Genomic DNA, 17,926 nt, shown 5'->3' with positions numbered 1-17,926 from the left:
GATAAGTTCCTACGTACGGACTCCGGAGCTCGTAAGTACGACGTGATTTCAGTTTGAGAGGTTTTGGTCGGAAACATGAACATCATGAGATTTTTGTAATTGTTATTATTATTATTATTATTATTATTATTTAAACAATGGGAATAGTTTAAAGTTTATTTGCCGTTTTTTTAATAAAAAACATTGTTGCTGCTAAACAACTGACATACAACTGGTTTACAACAGAACTGGGAGGTTTTTTGACATGCCCCACCTCGGAAAGTCGGAATTCACCGAAAATGCTCAAATACATGCTGTAACGCTCCTGCCAGTCATGTCGGAATTAGCTATAGCTAGATATAGCTACTGTATTGACGACTAGAGCCCCGCAGTGTCATATTTACTAGTGGAACCTCGCATTTTGGGAGCGTGTCGATAAATTTAGCTTTTTAAAATAATAATTTATAATATTTTATAATTTATAATATTTTATATATTGATTTATTATTTATCGGGAACACAAGAGCACTAGTTACAGTCTAAAATGTAGCAAATGACCTCCTCCCAGACCCCCAGCTCCAACCCCTCCTTGCAACCAGCTTTTTTTACTCGTGTGATTAACAGACAGATTAGTTTTATATGTGATAATTAGAATACCTGGATTTTTTTTAAGCAACCAGATAGATAGATAGACAGATAGATAGATCACAAGAGCAGATAAAAAACATTGTAAACAAAAAAAAACATCAAATATTAAATATAAATATCCAAATTAAAATGCATAAAAAGCGTGCAGTAAATTACATACATATACATATTATTGTTATTATTATTACACCAGAATAAGCAGGGTTTTTGTTTACACGCGCCCATGTTCCTATTAATACTACATTTCCCATGTTTCATTCGTAGGAATCACATCTGATGATCAACCGCGGAACACGGACAACATTTACAGTGGCACAGGAGCGGGTGGTAAATATGTATTTTCTGTGTATTGTGCACTTTGCGTCTATATCCTCGTCGATCTTCTGAAATGTACAGAACAGCTTACAGGTTCATGGTTTTAGCGTGTGTTCGTCAGTGCTGTGGACTGTAAGGGACGGTCTCACTGCACGTGCTTGGTGTGTATGTGCGAGCTGCTGTCTGCAGCTACTGGCTAGCAGTGCGATAGCTAGCTAGCAAGCTAGATAGCATGCTTATGGATTTACGGACTGTGTCGGATACAGTCTGTTTAATGCTGTGTAATAAAACACCATGTAATATCATGCATCTTACGTATTTGCAGACACAGTTGACTGCATATTAGATTGCATGTGATCCTCTATTTTTCTCAGCTCTACCGTTAGGTAGCACTAGCCTGCGTGGGATGTACCAGCGTAGCCATGCCTGTCGGCGCTGATTGCGTTATGTAGGTTTGCTCTGTTTACTGGCTGTGTCGTCGTTTCTGGTCTCACGGTAATGTCGTTGACCTGCAGACCACTTTTAGCAGTTGTGATGCTGCTGCTTGTATTCATGCTAGGCCGTCGCTACGTAGCTGAAATGCCACTGAATATTTTAAAGGATTGCATCAGGCCTGCTGCTCCAGCCGATGATTGAGTGTATTAACTACTGAATGAATGAATGTATGGAGTGTATAATCATTTCATTATTAGGCGTTATTGTGTGCCCACAGACAGACGCACAGCACTAGTTGACACAGAATAAGAAGGCCCCAGTGCATACACAGCTGGGAATAAATCATAGAAAGCCTTTTTATGGGTTCATGTTTGAATATATAAGATATATTTTATCTAAAAACTATTTACAGGTTAGTGTTTGTGCATTTCTCCGTATTCTTTTGGGCAGGCAAAGTGCCCAAGTCAGAAACGTGTGTCGACGCACATTGACTCTGAAAATGACGGGAACGCGCAGTGCTTGAAACCACCACTAGAGGGAGGCATTCACCCTCGTTTCTACTCTATTCAAGGCGCTTTAAGGCAACTACAAGACAGGACACCCGTGTACACTATTTGTGCTGGACACAGGTGGAATCTGGCCTCCACCTTTAACCCATCCGTGCAGTGAACACACACACACACACACACACACACACACACACACACACACACACACAGCAGGCAGTGAGCACACGTGCTCAAAGTGGTGGGTAAACATCATTGCAGTGCATGAGGAAACGAGGGGTTGAAGGGCCTTGCTTAAGGGCCCAACAGGGGCAGCTTGCCAAGCCCAGGTATCAAACCCACAACTCTGTCATGAATAGCCCGGAGCTCTAACTGCTAAGCCACCAGTGCGCCAACTGGGAATCGAACCGCTACAAGAGTATAGTGGTAAAGACGATATGGCATGTTTATGACTTCATAATAATGTATTAATTTATTTTCTGACATCTGATTCATCTTTGGACTGCACTTAAAAACATACTATCAAAAACTTGTTACAAAAGTACAACTGATGTTTATTGAAAATTTCACACACTGCACTGCATTACATTCAGCAAACAGCTGGTCAGGGAGAAATACTGATGCTAGAAGTACTGATGATATCCACGAGAGACAGAGAGAAGCTGAGTAATGTGGTTAATGAAGATAACAAGAAGTACTGTTGCCTGTTGCCCAGCCCAATGTACTGTACTGTATACAAGACACACAAAATGATCACAGGGTTGTAGTTTAAAACCCGGGTCCTGGGTTAAGCGATGCTCTTAATCTTCCCTGCTGCAGGGGCGCTGTTGTATGGGTGATGCTGTGCTCTTACCCTGGCTTTCCAAGCTAAAATATGTGACGAGAAGAATTTCATTGTACTGTACAAGTATAAAAGACAATAAAGGAACATCATGCACCGATATGGGAGTTGAGGACATGTGCCAAGTACCAAAATAGTGCATATGTACTGATATTGTGGTGCGTGCCGCTTTTAATGTGTTATGAGAGATATTACTGTTTTTTTCAGCTCTGATGCACGGAAGCTGTTGACCGGACGAGTCCATGAACCGAATTCGGTATTCCACTTGGTAAAACTGACACAGTGAGGTAAGTCTTAATGGGTGTTCTAAGGCTATTAGGGATAGTTTGTGTGACCTGTTAAGGATTTAAGACACTGGTCGGATGTGCTTAGGCTGTGGTGTGTTCTTGTGTTTCTCTTCCATAAAGGCGCTGCAGCCATGGCGGACGGTGTGGACCTCAGCCGAAAGTTTGTTTCAGAGTCAGAGTTGGAGGAGAAGAGGAAAAAACGGCAGGAGGAATGGGAGAAGGTCCGCAAGCCAGATGACCCTGAAGGTGAGATGGTCTGTGTGCCAGAAGGCACTGTGACCTGATCTCCAGCATTACAGATTGTGCAACAAAAGAAACTTCACTCATATCTGTCCTGTGTGTGTGTGTCTTTTTCTATCTGTGTGTGTTTATTTGCACAACCCTTAAGAGGTCCCAGAGGAGGAGTATGATCCTCGGTCACTGTTCGAGAGGCTGCAGGAGCAGAAGGATAAGAAGCAGGAAGAGTTTGAGGAGCAATTCAAATTTAGTAAGAACTCTCTCGGTTCATTTTCATGTTTCGCCAAACTGTGATTGCTACCTCTCAGATTAGTCTCTGTAGATCTTTATCTGACCCCATTTAGGCTCCATTGTGCAAATGTGTGTGTGTGTGTGTGTGTGTGTGTGTGTGTGTGTGTGTGTGTGTGTGTGTGTGTGTGTGTGTGTAAGAAAGAGAGAGAGAGAGAGCGAGCAAGTGAGTATGTGAGCATGAAGAGTTGAATGTTATTGGAGATCAGGGGCAGTTGTGTTGGTGCGGCTGCTGACGGGAGACTGGCGTGCTCTCCGTAGCTCCGCTCCTTCTCCGTATCCCTGGAGACCAACCCATCGGCAGTCTCCCTGGCGACCAGCGGCTCCATTCCTTTGCTTTTGATATGAAGTTAATTTTGAGGGCAGGTCACTTGATCCGCACAATAGCTGTACACAAGGCATCCAGCGGTCATTTCACAGGGTCGTGTTCACGTGAAGGCAATCTGAAAGTACTTCCTGGCCCTTAAGATTTGCGCGTCTGTCTTCTCTCCGCAGAGAACATGGTGAAAGGCCTGGACGAGGACGAGTCTAACTTTCTTGACGAGGTGTCACGGCAACAATCTCTTGTTGAGAAGCAGAGGAGAGACGAGGACCATCAAGAGATCCAGGAATATAGGATATCCCTTTTCCATTCCTGCACTTCCAGCATATATACACACACGTACACACACATCGCATGCCCCATCACACAACTTTTGAAGGTCTGCCTGGGAGTGGTGCTCCGTCTGATGCCGTCTGCTTGCTCTCTCGTCTTCGTTAAGCTGATGGTACAGACGCAGCTGTCAGACACACTAGTCGTCAGGTCAGAGAAAGGCCTCTTGCACCTTGTTAGTGCTCACATTCTTAAACGAGGCAGCCCACGGTGGGCCTGAAACAACGAGGAGCCAGTTCTGGTTTGAGAGGAAGTCAGCAGAGACTTGGAGAACGGTTGAATGATAATACAGTTATGGTTAGTCTGGTAGGGAACGCATGGTTTAATTGGGTCCCCATGCTCTCAGTCTTAATAGTGTTAATATGGTTCTGCAGGCAGTTTCCATTGACGTGTGTGTGTGTGTGTGTGTGTGTGTGTGTGTGTGTGTGTGTGTGTGTGTGTTGCTTAGATCACATAGAGAGTTTGCTAATTAAATAGACTAATTTAGTAATGTAATACACAAAGCATTTGAGTAGTCTATATTTGCTGTTTGTTTGGGCACAATACTGTGCAAAAGTCAAAATGGTCACTAATTAAAATATCAGATTTGTCAATGTTTAGTGAGGGTTCCAGTATTTTTCAGTATCAAGAAACCAAAAAAAAAGAATATTTCTCAGCATCTGGGAACAGCAGAAATTATACAGCTTTAATAATTAAATATCAGATTGTTCTGTATTTAGTATTTTTTATTTATAAACAGCAGAACAGCTTCTTACAGCTTCAACAATTAAATATGAAATCAGATTTTTTCAGTATCTATGGAGGATTTCAGTATTTTCCATCAGTAAACTAAGCAGGAATTAAGTTTCATTCAATAATTAAATATAAAAATTTTCAGTATCTAGTGAATCCACACTCTCTTACAGCTATTATTCTTGCTATTAACTTGTATGTAATGGCTGTTTTGACTGAAGGCGAAGTAACTGGAAGGTGCTGTCTGATGTTTGCACAGTACTGTTTGTTTGCTGTTTAAATTGCACCAGGTGGAAATTGCTCTGATTCCGGTAAAACGTACCACAAGACCTGTTGGTGGTGTACCTGCATTATTTGTGGTGCCTTCTTTTGTGTAGGGGCCTGCTGGGTTTGAGCTGTATCAGTACATAAGAGACTTTTGGAGGCAGTGTGTTCCTGTGCTTTGCGCAAAAATCATGTCCACCCCAAAAAAAAAAAAAGCTAATTTATGCAAAGCTGACTGCACTTCTGTAATGTTGTCAGCACTAGGAGCTGCTGTGGTTAGTTAGAAACTGGTGAAGCTGAGCTGGTGCTTGCACTTAATCACATTATGTGGACATCGTTCCCAGCACGGAAGGACTGACACAATCCTTCGAAGAGCAGATATACACCCCACACCCCCCACAGCTGCCAATCAGGTATGCCTGCGCATAGGAGGTTGGAGGATGCGTTGTCGTGGCAACAGAACCCTTCGACGGGCATGCGGGAACGATAACGGTGTGTAATGGCACTGCTGAGAGCTGTGAAGTTCTGCTCCTCAGTGTAATGTAGCAGTATGGCCTATTTCAACTGGCTTAGCCCCCAGTGGCGGCAGGTTTTTTTCGTAGCTTTAAGTGTGTCACTGTTTCAGGACGGCTTTAGGAGAAGTTGTTCAGAGAGAAAGCAGCTTTGGTTTCGGTGATTGGAAAGGTGGCGTGCCTGTGGTTTGGACTGACGTTCCATCAACTGATCTTTGAACTTGTTTGAGATCATTTCTGCCAGCAAAAACCACCTCCTGCACATTTTTTTAAAGATCTTTTTTGATCACTGGTCCACCTAACCAGCTAATTAACAAGCCCTTCCTGGGTCGAAGTATGATATGTTTGAGCAGGAAACCTCTAAAATGTGCAGAGCGAGGGGTCCTCCAGAACCAGGGCTGTGAGTAAGTGTGCTAGAAGAACTTAATAGAAGGCTTATTTGAGCCTGTCCCGAAATTGCTTAGAAAATGTGTCCAAATGACCATGAATACCCTCATGGCTGACCATGTAGCTCTCCTTAACTGCTGGCCCTCACAGTGCTCTGAAGAAGCTGGCAGCCGGTGAGAGCCAGAAGAAGGAACCGGAGAAAAGGGCAGGACCCAAACCTCCAGAACACAAGACCAGCCACTTGTCTCAGGCGCACCTGCTCGCCGGGGCAGTTAAACGCCGCAGGTAAAGGAGGCTGGGGGGGGGTGAGGAATAGCTGTAAAACTTTGGGGAGATCAGGCTACATATCATACATCCCTGGAAAACTTTAGAAAGCTCTTTTAGGCTTCAGTGTTCAGCGCATTGTTCTGCAGATACATGCTGTCATTGTGCTTAAATATCAGAACGCAAGAGACCAAAAAAAGGCTGCACTCTTACACAAAAGCCACTTACCCTTTCTTTTTGTGCTAATTCATTTTGTTCTGATTCCAGTGACTCACACTAACCACTTCTGATTTTGACATCCTCTTAGCTGAAGCACTGCAGACGGCCAAAGCTGAACCGCAGCAGGTTTTATGACAGTTGTGTGGGAATTTGAAGCTGGATTTAGGCAACCATTCAGTGTCGTTTTGTCTCTTGCCTGCCCGCAGTTCCTCTCAATCCTCGGAGAGCAGTAAGAAGCAGAAGGTGGAGGAGACGACGACGACAACGGCGGCCGCAGCAGCAGGGAACGGCAGTCAGACAGGTGGGCAGGGGGCTGGGCTCTTAAGGGAGCCTGTGACTAAATTGTGAACAGACTGTTACATGTCATATAGCTCTAAATATTCTCCAATTTGTGGTGATATTCATGTGGATGATCTCTTGTAGGTGTGTTCATGCTCAAATGTCAGGAAATATTTAGCTGCAAGTAAGAGACATAAGGAAGCAGTCAATCATATTTACACAGTCATCCCTCAAATGTAGTAGATGAGCCAAGATCATGTTTGGTGGCCCAGGTTTGCTTTAGTCAAAAATATGAAGGCAGTGTACCCAGTATTCTACACCAGCTGTAGTGTAGTGGCAGTTTTCTGTAGGGCGTTCATAACTTCATTGCAAATCTAACACCAGCTTCCACCGTCGCAGATTAGGGTTCGGTTCTCCAGCCAGGGCAAGCACACCACGCTACACTGATAAGAGTCTCTGGGCGAATCTCCTAACACTGCATTCACTTACCTGTGTAACGTGATCGAAATTTAATTTGCTCTGGATAAGAGCGCCGGCCGAATGCTGTAAAAGTAAGAATGGAACTCCACTAGTTAACTAGTCTCAAACTTTATTAAATGGTTAATCATTTTAAATAGACTTTCTGGCATTGAAAAAAGGCTTTCTGCCATTGTGATACGGCCATCAGTAGAAATGGACAAAAAAAAGTACAGTGGGGTCCACAAACACTTCTACTTTTTTGAAGGTTTTTGAGCATTAAAGTTGTTGTATGAATACTGATGTATATAAATAGAACATAGAAAAATTAGGTATGTGACTTTGGTCAGGGTGGAAAATCCCCAGATGCAACATAACAATATAACAATATAACTTTTCGCCCTGGAGGTGATAAGCTGCTTTCCAGTATCAACAACACAACATGCTTCTGAAGTCGCAGTCACGTTCTACCATTTTGCCAGCTTCGACTAGGGTTTTTGCTAGTGGGTGGGGTTTATGTAAGGTTTGGGGGTGTAAATATAACAAGACAGGACCATTAAGAACTGTTTTGCCGTTGGTCCATTTTCCAGCTCTGTTTTGGTTATGCTGGATTTTCTTTGAATGAAGAGACAACTGCAGTGTTTGAGGTTCACTGTATATCCGCTCCATGTACTGAACTCTAAGTATTCAGCTGTGCTAAGATAAATACAGTTTGACATTCTATCAGTATCTCTGAATATGCATTTATACAACTTTGCCTTGTTACAAACAGAAGTCTCTTGGAGTCTCAATATTCTCTGTATTGTATTATCTGTATTTTGTGTGTGTGTGTGTGTGTGTGTGTGTATTTCTGAGTTCATTTTTGCATGTGTTTGTTCAGAACAGGAGACGGGTGAGCAGAAGCAGGTACCCAGGGCTGAGGTGGCTCGGGGGGGCAAGCTGCACCTGCCCTCCGCAGCAGTGTGTGTGGGCATCCTGCCAGGGCTCGGGGCCTACTCAGGCAGCAGCGACTCTGAGTCCAGCAGCGACAGCGAAGGTAGCGTGGACGGGACCAACTCTCCCATAAAGCGCCACAGGCTCTTCCGATAGACACACTAACAAAGCCACACAATCACCCACTCTCACTTTTCCCTCATTACCTCTTTTGATCTCGAGGCTTAGGTGCACTCCTTTGCCTTCTCAGTTGTGTGAATCACTATTATTGCTCAGTCTCTAGTGACGCTCTGTACTACGTAATTTGGAGCGTCTCAGTTTGAGCTGTGTGTACGCTTTTGTTTTTAAACATAAAGTCTGTTTCTTTATCTGCCTTAATGCTAATTAAAGGCTTCTTTAATGATAACTGCCATTGTGGTCATTGATGTGTTGTGCATTGAAACGTGACCCCCACCCCCCCTCCTCCCCCCATACTCCCCATATTACATTCCATACAGTTTAAACCTCTGGCACCTATACCTGACGACGCCTCCACCCAGCCCCCGCGGCTTCTGCAGTGCTATTGGCCAAGGGGACAGTGACTGACGTCTGTGGATCGAGGAGAAGACTGCTATATGTCACACCAATAAGATATCTCTAATACCATCAGATGAGAAAGGAGACTGTTCTGGGCAGTGCCGGTCAGAAGATGTGGGAAAAAATGTCTTGGTTTACTTTTCGAAGCGTTTTTTTTTTTTTAATGCTGCAATGCTAAAAATGCTGGAATTTTTATGAACTGTTCCCTATAAGGATAAGAGACTGTGATAACTTGATGGGACATTACAGCCAAAAGGAAAAGAAAAAATAAAAGCTGATTTGTCATGTGATTCTGCTTTTTTTCCTTCTTTTTCTCTCTGGTGCTTAGTTCCATTTCAATAAGCTTTTGTTTTTAGAGCAGTGGTTCTCAAACCGGTACCTTACACTCTAAAAATGTGCTTCAAGGGGCTCTTTGAGCAATACCATAAAATAGTCACTTATGATTCCTTCAAAAAAACATGTGTAATCGAGATGTGTAAGTGTGAAGAACCTTTAAACTCTCTTATTACAAGCAACTATTTAAGGAATGAAAAGTAATACAAATCTATGGCAGGAGTGGGCAATGGTTAGCTGGCATCAGCACAGTTAGATGACTTCTCTGCTCTAACAGATCTATGAAACCTGGACATTAACAAGCGAGTTGAGGTGTGCTTGAGCAGAAAAAGCTAAAACTGCAGGAATCCAGCCCTCCAGGACATTGTGTTGAGTGTTGCGGTTGGAGCCAAAGTGTGGATCATCTGGAGGTCCCTGGGAACCACTGGATTAGTGTCATATCAGACCTGTGCTCACCATTACAATTATTTAAACACTTCCAGGTTAATAACAAGGGTTATAACGAGTCAAAACTTCAACACAAGCGACACTTCAATCGAAATTTATTGACCTGAGTACTGTAAAGTAAATGACTGACCAAACTGTATAAAAGCAAGAACATCACCATGACTGGGATACTATACAATTAACAAAAATTACAAAGCACTACGGAAAAGGTACAGAAAACTTCCGTTAATCTTCGTCTCTTAAAACACAGAACATAAAGTATAAAGTTACATTCAGTCAAAGGTTCTCTTCCCTCCTATATATTACAGAAGCAGTTAGTGTTTGACACAAAAGAAAATGACCTTACGTTGCATTTCGACTCATAAGGTGGCATATGTCGACCAATAAATAAAAACATTTATTTATTAAAAACGATTATTTATAGAAAAAAAAGCATGCGCTTTGTCCTTTAAATTGGTCAAGGGTTTTTGTAAACAGTAGATTTTGGCAACATGCAGTGTGAACCCAAGGCCTCAAGCTTTTACTCCGGCACTGTGTTGCTAGGCGACAGGTTCCTCTGTTTGAAATACTGTGTGACCTGTTGAGGCAGCTCGGCCAATACTGATTTGGCTAAAGTTTCCTTCGGAGCCTGTGAAAACAGCAAACACACGAAAACGCAGTCAAACGCACATCTGATAAGCAGCGCGGGCCTCGGAATTGCTCATTAGCTTACTGAGAGCTGCTGTCACCTAAACGGAATTGGAGCCATGTCAGGCGCGCTGATTGGGTAATGCGCTGTCGTACTCAAATGAATTTCAATTTACTGCGAATGGTGCCGCAGGGAGTGCTGTCTGCTCTCTCCTGCTGTTGAGGAAGTCACATGGCCCACTCAGAACGCCCACTCCCCCACTCCCACGCCAAGTTCTGTTTACGTGTGCGCTCCGGAACTGGAGCCCATCCAGAACAACAAGCAAACTACGCGCAGCTACGCAGCAGCACCAGCACTATTGATTACATGAGTAAGCTGATACCTTGAGGTCAAATTAAACAGCTGAGTATTGATAGCGTAATACCTTAGAGCAGCAACCTGTAACCTAACTGTGGAATAATAACGCAGAGCCTTTAAGGAGCTGAGTACTTAAATGGGTTCTTGCATAACAGGACCAGAGATGGAAGAGCTGCTTGTGAAGTTGAAGAAGCAGCTTCTGGGTGAGACCAAGGGACAGAGGTATGAAGAGAAAAAGAGAATGAGTGTATAGAAGAGCAAAGTAGAAGTACTCACGTTTCGGAAGTCCCTGAACGGGACGAACTGCACTATGTCCCGGACAGCCTCCTCTCCCGTATAGGAGCGCAGCACACTGCTGTCTCCATCCAGGAACTCCATAGCTGCAAAGTCGGCATTGCCCACACCGATAATGATGATGGACATGGGCAGTTTGGCAGCTTGCACTATGGCGTGGCGGGTCTCATCCATGTCACTTATCACACCATCGGTGATGATGAGCAGCGTGAAGTACTGCTGCAGGGGGGAAGAGAAACCCAAACACAGACATGAGAGAAGGTCCAAATAGAGCTAAATACTAATGATAATAAAGGACGACCTTAATACTTAATGCAATACTGTATATCAGACAGGAGACAGAAATAACCTTAACTTTCAATGGAAGATTTTATTCAGTTTTATTAAGTAATTTTGGGGCATTTATTAAGTAATTTCGGGGGATTCTGACACAGTATGGGACAGTTAACATAGCATATACAGTTGCATAGCAATGCTCCTAAACCACTACAATTACCCGAATATCATGCAAATCAGGGTTTTTGGGTGGCACATGCTTTTGTAAGATCACTTAATTTACCGCAGAAGAACCGTAGAACCTGCTTACCCTGTATTCTCTGAGTCTGTGTGCACCGTGGGTGGAGTGAGACGGGCCCCCTTAGAGAGGTCAGGTCTTTCCAACTGTCATTGCAAACCTTTAGCAAATTTTGCTTATTTTTATTATGCATGTATTACATGGTTTGTAGTCTTTGTAGGGTGAAGGCCAAAACCTAACCAAGTCACACCTTTCATTTTACCTTAGCAAACTGTGAGACGTGCAGCATGCCTGAGCAGCTCAACATGTTCAGAGGAGACAGCTAACTGCACACCCCTGTCTCGTATCCCTAGTTCCTACAATGTTGCATAGCAACAGCGGAGAGATAGACCCCATTCCTCCTTACTTCCAAATGAGCCTGCAGCAAGGGACCAAGAGCCACAGCCTTCAAATAGCAAAGAATCAAGGCACAAACCCACAGTACGGACCTCATCTCTTTACTACAAAGCTCCGTTTTTTACTAAACATGCCTTCGGATAGTTTGTAGATCTAAAGACTGGAATGCCAAGATGATAAGCTAGGATCACAATTTTAAAGAGACATGCTTAAAAAATCACATTGTCAGTGCTTGTGCACATACATTTAGGTATCTGGGGTGCCAGCCAACCCACAAACTGAGAAATAAGAGCTACCTACATTTAAAAATATAAGATTCACCCTGCCGTTAAGATTGGGTTCTCCTTGAAAAGTACCTTAGCAAAAGTAGTGTCCTTTTTCCATCACAAGCATCAATCCCGCTAGCATTTTGTTGAAGCTAAGAGCTAAGTTTTGTTGTTGGCTGCACAGACCAGCGCAAATTGCTACATTGCCCACCAGTCTCAGAGGACAGAAGCGCTGAGTGGATAAAGTTTGTTTTTGATGGCAACGTCGCAGCTACATTCGGCTAAAACCTGCAGGCTTTGTGTCTGCCTTTCCAGCCTGGGTCAGTACAATGTTGGACTGACAGTGAAACTTTTCCTAAAAGACTCAAACCTAACTGGCAAGACTGCAGGTAAGTGGTGTAGTATATAATGATAGTATATAAAACATAAATAAAGGTGCACATATTTGTCACTGTGCAGCAAAATGTGTCCTCCGCATTTAATCTGTGGTAGTGAACACACACACACACACACACACACACACACACACACACTAGTGATCTAGGGGCAGTGAGTACACACACACCCAGAGCGGTGAGCAGCCAACTCCAGCGCCCGGGGAGCAGAGAGAGTAAAGGGCCTTGCTCAAGGGCCCAACAGTGGCAGCTTGCCAAGCCCGGGAATCGAACCCACAACCCTGTTATCGCTCTAACCGCTGAGCCATATTAGCACTAGCTAATGTTTATAACTGACATATAACTGTAACATATATTAGAAGCATTTTTCAAGAAAGTTATTTTCATTACTTGCTATAGGACATTAGCTAAGGCTAATGCTAACGCTACTAGTTTGTTAGTTGAATGTGTGGCTGATGACTAGCTGCGGTTGCTGTAATAATAACTGGGCTAGCTCTTCGGGTCTGGTTGCTAATAACATTAGCTTGCAGAGCAACAACCAGCTGAATATGTTTTCAGCTTCACACATCACCAGTTTATACTCTCCTGTGGTTCATTCTCCTTTTTCTGCTGTATATATATATATATATATATATATATATATATATTATAAAATTTACCACTGTTAGCTTTATGCTAATGTAACAGACAACTCCCTATAATCAGGCTAATGGAAATCACCAGTCTGCAAGGCAAACACAAATAAAAACTACTTTTTAATAGAGAGTTACAAAGGTTTCTGTGTTAAGCATCACTAGGTAATCGCATTTAGTGACTGTATTTGGTCTTTTAGTGCAAACAAGCTTAAAAGCTGAACATGTACAGTCTGCCTGAGAGGCAGCCATTGTATACTTTCCCTCTCTGCCCACTGTAGCTAATGGGAGCAGTGGTCAAAATTTACATCTAAAAAATTTTCACAGAGACCTAATGACAGCAAAATGCATCACATTAGCTCAGTAAAATGCTGAATTAAAGCAATATTGGTTGTATACTCTTTACAGTTGTCTTTCAAAGTACTGAACTGTAATACACTGGGAATAGAAAGTAAAAAAGGTCTCCTTCAAATGCAGAACCACAATCAGCCCCTGAGTGAGATATGAAAGATGAAAGCGTACATCATGGAAGCGTCCTCGAAAGATGAAGTGTTTGGGAATACCCAAGCATCCCCTTCTCACAATCCAGCAGGCAGCGAGAGAGAGGGGGAGGGCGTGAGTATGGGAAGAGAATTTGCACTGTCACTTTCCCTCTTCCTGCTGCTTTCCGTGGCAGCACTTCTTCAGCCCTAACATTTAGCATGGAGCGCTGCCTCTGCTCAGCGTGCCCATATAATGAATCTGTTTTCCAGCTGCACAACTGCTGCTACTCTACACCCATGGCGCATTACTTCTTTGGAGTCCTGTGGTACTACAACAGCAAGGGCCCTGAAATAGAGCCCTGCTGTACGCCCGCCTACACACAAATGTCAGAGCAGATCGTGTTCTTTTTTGCAGTTCAACAATTGCTGAAAATCACAGGGTAAAAAAAATAACATGAAGTGTGTGTGTATGTGTGTGTTGTTGGGAGGGGAAGGGGATATGTTCTGTGATCATCAATCATCAGACTAAGATTTAATGGCCTTATACAGAGTTTGCTGTTGTAGTGTGACCTAAATAAATCTTGTTATAGAGGAGAAGTGGTGAGCTCTTCTCCACTGAACCGCTAACTCAGACCTGAGTGTTTACCGCGACCCATATTTCTGTGGAAATCTCTCCTCGCCTTCGCCCTTCTACTGCTCATTGCATTGTGGAAAAATCACATTTTTGCCTCCATCTAAGAGACGATGCTCACTGCATATGCAAAGCAATTCAGGGATGATGTATTCTAAAACTACAAGCAAAACGACCTCCTTGAGCCCCGTATAATTAAGTGAGTAATCAGCACTGCTTGTTCAAACGCTTAGCTTTCGTTTTGCCGTAACATAGCCCTGATAATAACAGAGGACTAAATCGAAGGCCATTATGTGAAGCTGTGGAAAGCCATGCAGTGTGTTCATGTGGAAAAGAACTGCAGAGCTAGCCAAGGCCATGCCCCCTGCCCTAAGGGCACAATGTAATGCTGGGAGGACATGAGCAACAATTCCTGCAGGCACTGAGTCAAGCTTCCCCACTGTCCTCACCCAGGGTGGGATAGAAACGGACAAGCTGCTTAACTGTTCCATGCTGCCTGCTCAACATATACACCGCGTGCTACTTTTCTGGCTGCAAAGATTTAGCTAACATGAACCTAGCTTTAGGTATGTTCTCTGTTGAAGTTTTTGTGTTTTGTGTAAATAATAAATAAATGATGATTTATTATATAAATAAATTAATATAATATATAAGTTATGCGCCACCTATTCATCCTCCCACAGCTTAGCTCTGATCATTCATACAGCAGCTGTCAGCAGGGTTTCAACTTAGAATGCTTTACGAATGAGGTACAATAAAAGGACCAATGAGCCAATGAGAAACATAGCTCTTTCACCTTATATCTGTATTAAAGTCGCAGTAACAAAAATAGCCTTTTCAATTTTGCTGGATAAACAGAAGCTGAAAAAAGGTTGTGTAAAAATTAATTATTGTAACAATGACGCAAAAACAACACAATCGCTGTGCTTGAGCCCCACCCATTGGCCCACTGCACTGTTGAGACGCATTGACTCACACCTTTGTAACTTGGCTTCATATAAAGTGAGTTTTTTGTTTACTGTCACCTTTCATTTTAGAAAACATTACAAATACAGACAGTGAGGTATAAATGTCTACAGTATTCACAGGGGTTCGCGCGTTGTGTATTTTGAGTCATGCAGTGATGTTTTTTTGACAGCGGTATGGTCACCTAAATTGTGGCAAGAGCTCCCTGTAGATCCTGTGACATTTTAGAATTGTCTGAGAATGATTTCTACATTTTGTGGTCTGCTCTTAGGTTGAACTTGCAAAGATAGCCTGACCTGGCCATGTTGGCAGTTGTTTCACATGTACATTATTTTCTGGATTTTTTTTTTTATATCTTCCCAGAAACATCTGCATCACTCTTTCTGAAGGCCTCAGAGAGCTCTTTGGATCTTGCTATGGTGATCCCAGTCACCAATCGAGAGCAAACCAAATCTGAGGTCTGAGGTTTAAAAAAGACCGGCTCCTCCAAAATCCACTCTAACCACACACTAATCGTCTGCAGCTGACGTGCTGCACCTGGTAGCAATAAATGTAGGGTGTTCTAACATTTGCCTCACAAGAAATTTACATTTCTACTAATTACATTTTAACATTTTAAAGCCGTTTCTTCAGTTGTATGTGTTTAGTTATATTACCTCCATCACTATTGTTAAAATGAAGATGATGAATGTCTGTATGTCAAGGTTTGTGTGGGGTGTCCAAATGTTTTTCAAATGACTGTATGTGAATACAGTTCTATACAATTCACTTGCTAATTTAACAAGTTTAGATGGCTCTAGCATAGCAAACATTATTAGAGATATTACTACCAATATTACTATAGTTGACACACAGAAGACCAATCAGGCATGGAAACCCACGCACACATACGCTCTGTGCACGCACACACTCACACACACCTGTAACTGCTAGGCTCCACTCACGTCTGTTTTCCCTTCCATCGTTTCCTCCCACACAAACCAAGTCTCTCAGATATCCTCCAGCTTCCCGCCCTCCTGCACCAGACCACTTCCCCTGCGAGGAGCCACCAGCACTGGGCTGTGTACGACAGCATCCCTGCATTCCCTGCCGGGCCCTCTCTGAAGTCTGGGCCTTTAATGTGCTAACAGTTGGGCTCATTAGTGTCTCATTATCCCGGTTAGAGAGCCACACACACACTGCGGCAAGCAGGGAACATACAGATACATGCAGTCAAAGGTCCGCCAAGTCAGCGCTCAGAAGCAAGACGCTGTAATGCGCACCGAGGGATGTGTTCAGCAGCGCAACATTAACACACTCAAAATGAGCTGTTGTGTAATCCAGCTTCTGGAAAATAATTTATTGTGGTGGTCAATTAAGAGACGTTTCCCACTAAAAGCCTATTTATCTGATTTATGGAGGAAAAGATGGAGTCAGTTATTTCAGAATTTTAGAAAACCAGAACAGCTGCTTGAAGGGCTGCTCTAGAATGTCTAACTGTATTAATGTTGCCATAGTTGAACAATAAGAGTTTGGTATATGGACATGATATATTGTGCACCTCGGACACTGTTGTCTCTGCATTCAAAAGAAATTCAGGCATAACCAAAACAGAGCTGGAAAACAGGCCAGTACTAAAACCCTCAGTTTTAGTCTACAGTCTAGACTCATTTTATTTACACCACCAGCCCACTAGGGAAGTGCTACGGCTAATTTGGGAGAACATGATGTTGTTGATAATAGAGAGCAGCTCATCACCTCATCTCTGTTAGTTATGGGAATATGGGTTGCTAAGTGAACCAGGCCTCGTGACCACGATATTCCTTTGCCAGTGGGTTAGCAAATGGGGGTCCACGCTAGGCTAAAAGCTAACACTTGCATAATCTCTCCAACATCTACTTCCTCTACAAAACAAATTAGTCTATCTCAGATGAACCAGACTGGATTTTTAACCTCAACCAAAGTCACATACCTCAACCAAAGTCACATACATACTATTTCTACATCAAAGAACAACTTAAAATAATAGATAAATCCCTTAGACTATGTTTCAGATTTGATTATATTGTTTCCCCTTCCTATAAATACAATGTGTAATGGTGCAATGAGATGTAAAAACTGTAAAACTATAAATCTTTTTCCCATTTTCCTGAATTGTTCTTCAGTATAGCCGCACTAGTCCCCTCCCCTCCACCTAGCATAGATCAGAAGACTCCTTCTCTCTCTACCCATTTTTATCTCTGTGGGGCGACAGGGTGCAATTAGGGACAAAAAGCACTCAAGGCCTTCTTGAAGGAGGTTAAATAATAACTATTATATCCTCCTACTCGGCACAACACATTAGTCACAGAGTGTGTGCGCTTGCCTTTGCCTTTAGACAATGAGAGGTCATCCTTCCAGGGCATTTGCACTGACCTGGGCGGTGTTGCTGCTGCTGTCCTGAGAACGTAACAAAGCCGCCGTCCACAGCCTAATTTGGACATTCACTGTGCTTCAACATGCTTAGAATGACAGTGTACTGCTCACTGGCAGCTGCTTCCTTGATTTCATGTCAGGCAGCGTTATCTGCGTCGGACAGGCGTGGAACTAGCCTGGTGTCCATCGCTCTCTAAACTAACCACTCTGCGAGCGGCTGTGTGTCCAGAGCTGTAATCAGAATCCTCCAACTGTTTACCTGGGTTCTGTCTGTAATGATGTTTTTTTGCAGCACCTCAACAAAGCAACAAAAAACAACAAAAGCACCCCCGCCCCTCTCTCTGAATCTCTTTTTCTCTCTCTGCTTGTCTCGGGCTGACC

The 17,926-nt window shown here is 43.1% G+C and overlaps 2 protein-coding genes across 6 annotated transcripts in view; one reads left to right on the top strand and one right to left on the bottom strand.

Moving 5' to 3' along the window:
• The first annotated feature begins 14 nt into the window (after positions 1-14).
• On the top strand, positions 15-9,100 carry psme3ip1 (proteasome activator subunit 3 interacting protein 1). Of its 5 annotated transcripts, XM_072695788.1 has the most exons (9): positions 15-31; positions 892-954; positions 2,932-3,011; positions 3,132-3,257; positions 3,400-3,498; positions 4,032-4,154; positions 6,233-6,368; positions 6,773-6,867; positions 8,182-8,640. In XM_072695788.1, exons 4-9 carry the CDS (start codon positions 3,143-3,145, stop codon positions 8,388-8,390), a joined length of 777 nt encoding a protein of 258 aa, XP_072551889.1. In that variant the 5' UTR covers positions 15-31; positions 892-954; positions 2,932-3,011; positions 3,132-3,142; the 3' UTR covers positions 8,391-8,640. The 5 variants fall into 5 exon arrangements, with proteins under 5 accessions (XP_072551889.1, XP_072551891.1, XP_072551890.1 ...); XM_072695790.1 differs by lacking the exons at positions 15-31; positions 892-954 and adding an exon at positions 1,003-1,103; XM_072695789.1 differs by lacking the exons at positions 15-31; positions 892-954 and adding an exon at positions 1,140-2,309.
• A 568-nt stretch (positions 9,101-9,668) lies between these two features.
• Positions 9,669-17,926, bottom strand: part of cpne2 (copine II) — a 47,913-nt gene continuing 39,655 nt past the window's right edge. The window contains exons 15-16 of the mRNA XM_072695706.1: positions 10,852-11,088; positions 9,669-10,218 (exon numbers count right to left, since the gene is read on the bottom strand). Of these exons, the coding sequence (XP_072551807.1) occupies positions 10,111-10,218; positions 10,852-11,088 (345 nt within the window). The 3' untranslated portion in view covers positions 9,669-10,110. The remainder of the gene's footprint in view (positions 10,219-10,851; positions 11,089-17,926) is intronic.

The sequence above is a fragment of the Salminus brasiliensis genome, chromosome 13 (assembly GCF_030463535.1).
Source record: "Salminus brasiliensis chromosome 13, fSalBra1.hap2, whole genome shotgun sequence".
Lineage (NCBI taxonomy): Eukaryota > Metazoa > Chordata > Actinopteri > Characiformes > Bryconidae > Salminus > Salminus brasiliensis.
Note: the sequence above shows the minus strand (reverse complement) of the source record. Positions and strands in the feature narration are given on the sequence as shown.